Source organism: Myotis davidii, unplaced genomic scaffold, assembly GCF_000327345.1.
Source record: "Myotis davidii unplaced genomic scaffold, ASM32734v1 scaffold249, whole genome shotgun sequence".
NCBI classification, from domain to species: Eukaryota; Metazoa; Chordata; class Mammalia; order Chiroptera; family Vespertilionidae; genus Myotis; species Myotis davidii.
The window spans coordinates 256228-267926 of NW_006300367.1; the positions used below are offsets into that span (position 1 = coordinate 256228).

Sequence of the window (11699 nt, forward strand, 5' to 3'; positions counted from 1 at the left end):
CATAACATGCACACATAGTCACACATTCACTCATTCACACGCAAATATTCATTTTCACATGAACCCACTAATAGATTCACTCTCATACAACATGCCTATATACATGTATATGTGCTCACATTTTCTCTCAGACCACATACTGAAGCTCACAATCATGCTCATGCATTCTCTCACACACAGGCATGCTCACATATACTTATGTACACAATGACACATTCACCTGCACATGAACACACTCACATATTTACTCATCCCTGTGAGTATGCTCACATAAACTCATGTTCACATCTCACACATTTGTTCACACAAAGACACACCTACCCTCACACATGGACACACCAACATGCACTCATACAAATATCATATACACCAAATATCTTAGCTCTTGGTTTTCCGTTTATTGTGCTTTAGTTTTTATCAGGAAAACATTTAAAAGAAGAGTGCTTCATCACCTTATTTTCTCTTTATTTTGCCCTAATTTCTTCCTTTTTCGTGTATCAGGGGCCAGACCCTGCTCTAAATTCTTGGTCTGCATTAACTATGAGACCAGTGCTTAAATGATCTTCATTTTACCCATGAGGAAATAAAGGCTCAGAGAGGTTAAGTAACTTATTCAAGCTCACACAGCTAGTAAGTGTCAAAATGGGGTTCAAAACCAGGCAGTCTGGTTCCTGAATTCAGACTCTTACCCTTTATCTTACCAGGGTCAAAATGGGGTTCAAAACCAGGCAGTCTGGCTCCTGAATTCAGACTCTTACCCTTTATCTTACCCTACATATAATATTGTCTTCCTGCATTGCAGGTGACCCTGTGCCTGTGGGAATATCTATGTATGTCTCCAATATTGAACACATCTCAGAAATAACTATGGTAAGTGTGCCAGCTCCAGCCATAAAACTGGGGACAAAGTACATGGGACAGTGCGCAAAGTCATAAGCCAACTCCAGTTGTTCTGACAGGCAACATAGCTCATATGGAGAAACAATAGGTTTTGGAAACTACAACCACTTGGAATAAAAAAAAATAAATCCATATGGATTCTAGACCTAAAAGGTTTATGAAGTTTCTAAAAGATAATATAGGATACTGTCTTTACACCTTTATGGTAGATAAGGACTTAATAAAAAAAAAGACACAGAAAACACAAACCATAAAAATAAATACTGGTAACTTCAACTATATAAAAATTATGTTTAGCCAAAACTTTTGAAACTTTTGTTTTGCAAAACAAACAAAACCAGTTTAACAAGTGTGAAAGGATAAATTAGAATGGACAAAGATATTTGCAGCAAAAAGGACTGATACAAAAATATAAATAATTCATGTGGACTAATAAAAAGAATACTAAGAACAACAAAAAAAGATCAGAAAATTTGAACAGGAACTTTACTTTTGTGAAGAAAACTAAGTAGCAAATAAAAATATGAAAAGATGCTTGCATTTATTATTAATCAGTGAAATGAAAAATAAGACGACAATGAGACCCTATTACTTATCTACCAGATTTACAAAAGACAAAAGTCAAAAGTCAGACAATACCAATGTTTCACAGGCAGGAGCATTAGAAACTCCCATCTGTTCTTAGAGGGGGTGTGACGTAGAACTTTCACTTTATAATTCTTATTTCATTGTGATTTTGGCATGAATGGTGTGTTCACACAATAATATACATAGTATATTCATGTAAAGAAATATTATCCAATATGTAAGCAATGCAAGTGAGCCAATTTTAATTACACACAGCAACCTGAATGAATATCACAAATATAATTTTGAGTGAAATAAGACTATTATGAATTCATACAGTTTGATTCCATTTGGGAAAAAAAATCTTCAAATAGGCCCAGCTAAGCAATATGTTTCCTAGAAACACATACATAGATTAAAAACAAAAACAAAAAACTTCAACATAAAACAAGGGAATTCTTGTCATTTAAATCTAAGATTTAAATGGTTACTGCTGGGAGGTGTAGGAAATATATTCTGAAAGGGATACATTGAAACTTGAAAATTATTGATAATGTTGTATTTCTTAACCTGGATTTTAATTCCCCAGAGTTAATTTTATTATTCTTAACATTTAACATTCTTACATATGTTTCATTAGTCATCAATAGTTATACTGTACTAGAGGCCCAGTGCATAAGATTCATGCATTCAGAGTGTGGGGGGAGTCCCTTAGCCTGGCCTGTGCCCTCTCACAGTGCGGCAGCCCCATGATCTATCACCCCAAAGAGGTAGGCCCTGCTCACCCATCCGGGGCTCCTCAATGGATTGCCCCAAAGAAGTAAGCCAGAGCCGGGAGTCCTGCCTCCGTGCCGCATGGAGCTGTGGGACCGCAGGCCTCACTGCATGGAGCCAGGGGACCCACCTCCATGCTGTGCATGCAGCATCAAGCCCCTGCCCACCTGCGTGCGCACGCAGCCCCGCCCACCCATGTGCACCCACTGCGCAGGCAGCCTCCTGGTGATTGCTCATTGTGGCATGAGGGCTTCACAGCATGAGTGCCTGATGACCACATAGGCTTTTATGAATAGGACTAGAGTCCTGGTGGCCAAAATTTGTGTGTGGGGGTGGGGAGGGAGGGAGGGAGTTGTCCCTCGGCCTGGCCTGCACTCTGCAATCTGGGACCCCTCAGGGGATGTCTAACTGTCGGTGTAGGGGCCCTATCCAGCAGTTGGACATCCCTCTCACAATCCAGGACCACTGGCTCCTAAACACTCACCTGCCTGCCTGCCTGATCACCCCTAACTGCTCCCCTGCTGGCCTGATCTCCTGCAACTGCCCTCCCCTGCCAGCCTGATTGCCTCCAACTGCCCTCCGCTGTTGACCCAATCGCTCCCAACTGCCCTTCCCTGCCAGCCTGGTAGCACCCACCTCCCCTCCCCTGCAGGCCTGTTCACCCCCAACTGCCCTCCCCTGCTGGCCTGTTCACCCTCAACTGCCCTCCCCTGCTGGCCTGTTCACCCTCAACTGCCCTCCCCTGCTGGCCTGTTCACCCTCAACTGCCCTCCCCTGCTGGCCTGTTCACCCTCAACTGCCCTCCCCTGCTGGCCTGTTCACCCTCAACTGCCCTCCCCTGCTGGCCTGTTCACCCCCAACTGCCCTCCCCTGCTGGCCTTTTCACCCCCAACTGCCCTTCCCTGCCATCCATCTTGTGATGGCCATCTTGTGGTGGCCATTTTGTGATGACGTGAGACCGTCGCGTGAGGGTGTGAGGACCACCTAGGCTTTTATTAGTATAGATTTCTCACACCTGCACACACACTCAGAATGAAAAGTTGGACAACCTTGCTCACAATTGAGATTTCTTTCCCCAGGACTGTAAGGTCACGATGTTTTTTCATCAAACCTGGAAAGATCCACGTCTAGCATACTGTGAGACCAACTTAAACTTGACTCTGGACTATCGGATGGCTGACAAGTTGTGGCTCCCCGACTGCTACTTTCTAAATAGCAAGGATACCTTGGTGCATGACATGACTGTGGAAAATCGTATGTTTCAGCTTCACCCAGATGGAACAGTGCATTATGGCATCCGGTGAGTTTCCCTGAGGTCAGGGGAGCCTCCTGGCAGGCTTCATAATTCCCACTGAGTATCCCATGAATGCACTCTAAGGAACACATGGAGGATCCCATTGCTCTTCAAACCTATCTTGCACTGCCCCCTCACTCATCCTACCCAATTTTCCACAGACATCCTTAGCTGTCCTGTCTCCACACCTTGGCTTCTGCTGTTGCTTCTGTCTGGAGTGGCCCTTTCCATGAGTCCAAATCTTGGCCGTCATTCAGTTGCTAACTCAAATGCCTTCTTTGTCAATAAATCCTCCTTGATTCTTTCAACTGGAAAATCAATGCTTTAGCATTATAGAATTCTGTTATTTATCTTTGTGCCATTTCTCTCCCATGCAGTGAGGGAGGGAGTCATATAAATTCTGAAGTCCATGCAGTAAGGGAGGGGGCCCGAGGTGTGCCATTGGTCATATTTGTATCATGTAGAGACCCAGAGGTATGCAGTATGGGTGTATTGTCTGTGGCTCTGCACGCACAGAATGTGTGCATGCTAGAACTCCTCATTGGTCCATATATAGCATTGCAGACAGCCACCAATGTTCTCCTCACAGTGTCATCTCTTACAAACCATCACTTAGGCATGAGAGACAAATTTAGCTCAGAAAATTTCCCCAAGAGGTAGCTGTCAGGATTCAGCTCTATCTCTGGGTCTCTCTTTCTCTAGGATACTCCTGTTCTGTATCTTGTTTCCCTCTTATTGCCCATCCACTGTCCCATAGAACAAGGTGCTGGAGTCAGAGAATAACAAAGCTTGCATGGAACAAGACACTGATCACACTTGTTTCATTTAAAAGGGACCTCAGCTGATTAGTGCTGCACGGAGGATTCACAGAAGGGAGACACACACACACACACACACACACACACACACACACACACAACCTACCCACTGTGAAAAGTGGACATCATTTCAAAAGTTGAAAGGGACTACTAGGCTGGGGATAGCTGCTGGGAATGGTAGAATAAGGGCTGGAGCAGAGCCCCCAGCTCAGATGTCAGAGAGCTTTTAAAACTATCCTGTTTGCACTGGTCACTTCTCCCATTTCCCTAGCTTCTTCCAGAGTCCTCCTCAGATTCCTCTCATGGACCCAACACAAGGCTACTTGAAGTCTCTGCCCAACACTTCATGGCCCACCTTATCCCTCCTACCCATTTATATCCACTGACATTTTGCTAGTTCACAGTACCCTCAAAGTCTGATACACAAAGATTGGAGCACTGTGGGGTGGGAACAGCTTCCATGGCCAAAGATGGGTCTGGGCCACTGTTTACATCCATACCTGAGGACTTCATGTGAGCACTGCACAGCAGATGTGGAGCTTTAGCTACTTCAGTGCAGCAGTTTACTTTTGGCAATCTTGCTGTTTGTTCAGCAAGAAAGTCCTTTTTTCTGTCTCTGCATTCAGTTTCCTCAAGGGCCCTTCTTCTTTGGACACCCCGAGGTATCCTGACATGCCACACATGTATTATTCATTCAAGTCCAGCCAGAGATTTTGGTTTCTTTGTCACATACAATGTCCCTCTCTCCTCCTTACATAATTGTAAGTCATCTTACCTTTAGGAAGGAAGGAAGGAAGGAAGGAAGGAAGGAAGGAAGGAAGGAAGGAAGGAAGGAAGGAAAGAAGTGAGGCAGGGAGGGAGGGAAGGAGGGAGGAAGGGAAGAAGGAAGGAAAAAAAGTAGAGAGGGGGAGAGGGTTCAGCTCTAGTGTAGGAAGTACAGGAAGGTGTTGGACAGATCAGTCCTTGGGATACCTCTCCTTCCCCAACGTTGCAATGTTCTCGGGAGTGGCTGCTTGCCTGGGCTAGACTCACTTTTCTTTTCCTTTTGCTTTTCCTTTGCAGACTCACCACCACAGCAGCTTGTTCTATGAATATTCAGAAATACCCTTTGGACAAGCAGATTTGCAAGCTGGAAGTGGAGAGCTGTATGTCTATCTCTCATGGCCCCTTCTTCCCTACCTATGTTTGTGGCCATTGGGAAACTAAAGACAGACTTGATAGTGACAGGAATGGCACATCTCCCCTACTCCCTCCCTCCCTGTCTCTGTTCTCCTAGATAGATAGATAGATAGATAGATAGATAGATAGATAGATAGATAGATAGACAGACATGGCATCTGGGAGAAGGTGGACTTTAGGGTGTAAATAGTCCCATGAGAAAATTTTACCCTGCTATTGGGAAATTATGAACAAGCTAGTGGGTAGGAACGCATTTCTTTGCTGTGCTTTCCTTCCTGACTAAACAACAACAACAACAACAACAATACACCTCCAAACTGAGAGTTCCCTTTCCAAGTGCCCTCCTCCCCAAATGCTCAGACTCAGCAAAACACAAAGGAACCCCCGAAGTGCAGGTATCAACCATCCTTTGATTCCACAGACTGTACTGGTGTGAAATCTGCCTATCCCTGCTTTCTGAGATTGGATAACTCTGTTACTCTCTGTTTCCCAGATGGTTACACGGTTGAAGACATCATGTTATACTGGGAAGGTGATGAGAATGCCATCCAGGGGACTGAAAAGCTACAGATCCCTCAATTTAACCTCCTGGGAAAGATAATAACTAGAAAAGAGGAGATTTTCTACACAGGTGGGTCTAACTACTTCCTTGTCTCCTGTCCCTTGTCTCTTTGGTACCCTGGTAAACTTCTGGGGACCTCTGCCTTGGACCTCTACACTCTGCATGGCCTCCTTTGCTATTTCTTTTCTGATTCTGGAACCTTCCAAAAACACCCTTCTTAAAGTCCCTCTGGCTTACTCTCTGGAAATAAGGAAATGGGTGTGGAAGCACTTGGCCAAGTTTAACACTCCACAGGTATAAAGGATTCATGCTTGTGTTGATAAAAGCAGGCCTCCTCTCAGGGCCAGTCCCTCACCCTCCATCCGTTTGCAGCTTTAAAACATGTCATGTCTCTCCAATTTTTAAATTTCAGTTGACATGGAGGAAGGGAGAAAGGAAGAAGAAGAAAGCAGATTTGCTATGCCATACAGACACATGCCATTGTCACTGTCCTTAAGGCAGCAAATGTGGTCTGTTCAGCAGACCACCTAGGCTGTAGTATTAGAAATTGAACTGCCCATTGATTTCCCTTCCTCCATCCTATACTTAACCCTGAAAATCCCCTTGGACCTGCCACCCTGATAACAGTATGTCTTCTTGCCAGGTTCCTATGTGCGACTAATACTGAGATTCCTGATCCAGAGGAAAATTATCAACTACCTTGTGCAGGTCTATTGGCCTACTATCATCACCACTATTGCTTCTTGGGCAACGTTTTGGATGAACTATGAATCTTCTGTAGCCAGGGTGACAATCAGTAGGTCTTTCCCTCCCTCTCTCCCAAATCCCAGAGAGGAAAAAAGTTGAGAGTAAGGGAAAAGTATAGGAACAGTATGTGACTGCAAGGGCAAGGAAACAAGATAGGTCCTACCCAGCAAGCATTTGTACAGGTACTCAGCCAATTTCCAGCAGAGAGACCAACAGGTGTGAAAAAAATAAGGGCTGGGATCTTCATGTGTTGGGTCCAAAGTACCAGAATTCATTATTTTCTGGATATATAAATGAATGGACAAGTCCTAAATGCAGATCAGAAATACAATACAACAAACATTGATTAAACAACATATCAAAATGCCCCACTAAGCAGCAGAAGACTTTTAAAGGAGCTGCCCTCAATGAGTATCTAGTGGAAGACCAAGACAGATGACACTGGAATCCACAGGAGGAAATGACCCAGTTTTTTGTTTGTTTGTTTGCTTGTTTTGTTTTTAGCTAAAACTGCCCCAAGAAACTATTGCATGAACTGGGTTTTCAAGACTTGTAGGAGGCAGAGACACAAAACTTGCCATTCCCTAAAAGAGGAAATAAATTGATTAAAAGCACAGGGGCCCTAAAAGGGAGCTAAATCATAAAGTACTTGGGGCAGCAGCTGGGGAAGAGTAGCAGAAAGAAAGATTGGTTTGACTTGGAAAGACCTTAAAATGTAGTTTAAGCAGTTGGAATTTCATGGCTAAGCAATGGGGAGCATCAAAGCTTTTTTAGCAGTATCAAGGAGGGGCCTAAGAAATCAACTCCTAAGTATATCTGGCCTCACCACAAAGAAAGCAGTGTGTCTTAGATCTAGATCTGGTTTCCCCTTTACCGTCTTTGAGGCAGACTCCTTAGATTCCTTCTTTAGGAACATATACTATACTAAAACTTTATATTTCTGTAATATTTTAGGACTCACAAAACCTTCTAGGGATGTGATCTCATTTAGTATTGAGGAGTTAAAGGAAAGCATATGAACTAGAAGCCAAAGGGTAAGGGCCATTATAGGGTAAAATGGGACTGGAGATGTAAATCAGTGTAAAATCATCGCTAGAGAATTTTTACTTGATCCTAAAAGCAATGAGAAGTCACTGAACTATTGAAGCACAGGCTCAGTGTAAAGATGGGGAGGAGGAAAAAAAGAGGAACGGCCCGCACTTGGAGAGCTGAAGGCCTTTTTTTTGCTGAGAACCCTCCCCACCCCAGAAATTGTCTTTGCTCCCTTCCTGTACTATGAGTCCAATGGCTTGTCAAGAACTTCAGCCACCTATGCCATGTTGTTTATAGGTCTGACTTCAATGTTCATCCTGAACACCATCAATTCACACCTGCGGGAAAAACTCCCTGAATTTTCTTGTATCAAGGCCATTGACATCTATATGGTTGTATGCTTCTTCTTTGTGTTCCTGTCCTTGCTGGAATATGTCTACATCAACTATCTTTTCTACAGCCGAGTAGGAACTCGGCGCCGTCATAGGCAACGCAGCAGAGCCCGAAAAATCATGGATCACTATCGCTACCAGGAGGAATCAGAGCTGCAGGTTTGACATTTTGGCTGATAATCAGCTTTTCCTGAGTGCCTCTTTAGACTAAGCTTGGCACTTGACCCTTTCACATTTCTTAGTAATTCCTTTCACACACACACACACACATACACACACACACACACACACACACACACACACACACACACACCAGATAACAAAGAAGTAGAAAAATTGATTATCACTCCTCTATAGGTTGTCATTGTTCCAAGTCACAAGGCTTGTAAGTGGCAGAGCTAGATTTCCCCAGACCTTTGGTCTTCAAATCTAGTCCACTTAGCATGCTTCCAAGGGCAAGTGATGGAGCCAGAGCAAAAGGGAGCATAAGGAGGTCGAAAGGGAAAAAAAAAACACAGACAACAGAGAACTGGTCTACCCTTCCTTCCTTTGCTTTTCTGACTCCCAAAGCCATGCTGAGGCTTTTGCTACTGGTGGTACATTAATGTTTAGCACCACTCCCTCCTTCACAGGGAGCCAAATCTTAACTGCCTGAGGAGGCCTTGCCTCTGTTCACCACACAGCACTCCAGAGGGAGCAGCTGCCTCAGAGTTACACAGATTTGGCAGCCACCAGGGACTTCCCTTACATGCTAACAGCCTCTTGGTCCTGTTCCTCAGCCCCGTGTGTGCCAGAGAAGCCAGGAAGAGGAGATTCTGTCAGTCGAAACGACCACAAGTGCTCCTCCCTCCCCGAAAGTGGTTATTCATGTAGGATGTGAATCTGCTGACTTTATGAGTCTATCCACTATTTCCTCAAAAGATGACCAGTTTGACATCAAAGATGAAGGTGGCTCTCCTCTCTCTAGACCAGTGCAGGCCCACTCAGCAAGCCCAGAAAGCCTCGACTCTTTGACCTTCATCTCAGAGCGGGTCCCACTGGCCACCTCAGAAAGCCTCAGCTCACTGTCTTCGCTCTCGCTCCAGTCTTGGCTGGCCACTGAAGAAAGCTTGAATGATCTCTCCCCCACCTCAGAGCAGGCACTGCACAGCTGTGACACTCACATTAATGGTTTTGAGACTGATGGCAGTGTTATTCCTACCAAAATCTACAATCCTGGTGAGGCCCATTGCCATGCTGAGACCTTCTGTGACCCAGAAGAACCCGAAGAGAGCTACAGCTTGGATGACAACCATGGCTATGGCCCCAATAGAAAGCATCTGCTCATCCATGGCCAGGGGTGCATGCAAGAAGCAAGCTGTGAGCCTGATAACATGCATAGATGCCGTGAGGAGTTCCTTCACTTGCCTGGTGACATCAACGTTGAACAAGACTACCTTGACCTGGAGAACCAACTACAGCGTGATGCTGACACTACCTGGAGCCATAATGATGACAATTTCATGGGATTTGATGGAGATGAGGACAGTAGTTCAGAATCTGATGATAGTTGCCCCCCAAGCCCTGGGCACTCCTGCAGGGAAAGGTTTTGTTCTGAGATCTTTGACCCTGACTACATTCCTAAGATTGATAAGTGGTGCCGGATCCTCTTCCCTCTTGCCTTTGTGGTGTTCAACATTATTTACTGGCCATACCATGGCTTTTAGTCCCATAGTGCCCCAGAGTAGCAGGGACACTGTGCTGTGCTCCTTTCACAGTTTATTTTGGTTCCGTTTTGCCTTCTTTCCTTTGTTAATTTAATTTTGGTTATTTGGACAGTCAAATCAGTTCTACCTTTCTCTTTATAAACATGAGGTGGTGAGTAGTTGGTAATAACTTGTTCTGGCGGGAAGGAAAGGGATTGAGAAAGAGTTAGAAGTCGAGAGCTAATTGATTTTTCTTTTCTACTGAAAGACTGCCACCTTTTCAAATATTTTTAATATCTAATGAGTACAGAAAAGCCCCTGGAAATGTTTAGAGGACAGAGAGAAGCCATCTTGAGGGACAGAGGAAGGAGCTGAGCCCTGTGCACAAACATTTTTGGGGACTTTTCTGTCCCCCTAAAGTGTTGAATTTTCTTTTTCATTACTTTTTTTCTTATGCGTTTCCCCCCCTCCTAGTGATTATGGTCCTTGCTCACCTGTTGCTTAGGGTTTTATGGGAGAAAGTCAAGCTTAGTTGGGCTAGGATGCACAGGGAAAGGGCTATCTATGGCTTGGAAGTGCAGTAGACTGGCTCTGGGAAAACTGAGGACTTTTGACAGTGCCTTTTTTGCACGATTTTTCTGTTTTATTTTGAGTGTGTTGTTGTAGCACAAGATTGGGAGTGGAATGTAGGGGGTTAGATAGGGGTGCTGAGTGAAATGTCAGGTGAGAGAGCATTTTTTCCAGCAGGAGCTGTGAGGTGCTGAGTAATGTCAAGCTGGAGATTAACCAAATTGAACTGGCATCTTTGTCTATATTTCTCTTGTCTATATTTCTGCTCCAGAATGCTTGACAATAGGGACTTAGTACATGTGTCTAGGTCAGATGCTGATTTGAACACTAGTCATAGAACAAATACGTGGTGAATGAAGATTAGAGTTAGAAAAGTTCTGACCTGCTACTTCACCATCTGGTCTAGAATAGCATATGAACAACTGTTGTGAATCTCTATACTAATCCTTTCTATTTGTCCAGTGTAGTGTCAATGAGCTCACAGAACCATCATTTCGTCAGACCCTCACAGGAGCCCTGTGAGCTAGAGAAGGCAAAGCACATTATCCCAATGTTCCAAGGGGGAAAAATGGAGCTTGAGAACATGCAGCCAGTAAGTGGTAAAGCCACACCACTTGCTCTTCCTTCTTGTCCACTTAACTCTCTCAATTGAGGCACTCCCTTTTTCTCCCCTTCACTTTACAAAAGGGGGTGCTCCATCAGGTTCTGCTAGGCACCAGACCTCATTCTATGGTACCTGGAGCATTTCTGCAGAAAGCCGCCAGTGACCAGTGTGAACATATGGAATATGGGCACTGCCCACTCACTGGGGCTTCTAAGGGAAGTAGAAATTAGTTTGTGCTCCAATGTGCCAAACAACTCCAACTCATTGATTGAGGCCATGGAGGAACAAGATTTGCAAAGCACTCAGCATATGGTCCTCCTTCCTTCCTAGGCAGCCTCCCTGCAATCCCTCAGTCACCTCCCTTTTAACTGTGTTTCTGAGTTTGTTTCTGTGTATACCAGGGTGTGCGTGTGTGTGTGTGTGTGTGTGCATCAAGGTAGCTCTGTGTGTGCACATACAACTATTTGAGAATCTGTATAGCTATATGTATATCAGTGTAAATCTCTATTGGTGTGTATAAGAATGTATAGATCACAATGTGTGGATACATATATGTGTGTATGCACCCTTATGAA

At 44.4% G+C, this 11699-nt stretch overlaps 1 protein-coding gene across 1 annotated transcript in view; it reads left to right on the forward strand.

Annotated features, from left to right (window-relative positions):
• GABRQ (gamma-aminobutyric acid type A receptor theta subunit) overlaps positions 1-11543 on the forward strand; it is a 19367-nt gene extending 7824 nt beyond the window's left edge. The window contains exons 3-9 of the mRNA XM_006776822.2: positions 803-870; positions 3321-3541; positions 5416-5498; positions 6026-6163; positions 6738-6890; positions 8171-8424; positions 9045-11543. Of these exons, the coding sequence (XP_006776885.1) occupies positions 803-870; positions 3321-3541; positions 5416-5498; positions 6026-6163; positions 6738-6890; positions 8171-8424; positions 9045-9971 (1844 nt within the window). The 3' untranslated portion in view covers positions 9972-11543. The remainder of the gene's footprint in view (positions 1-802; positions 871-3320; positions 3542-5415; positions 5499-6025; positions 6164-6737; positions 6891-8170; positions 8425-9044) is intronic.
• Positions 11544-11699: the final 156 nt, after the last annotated feature.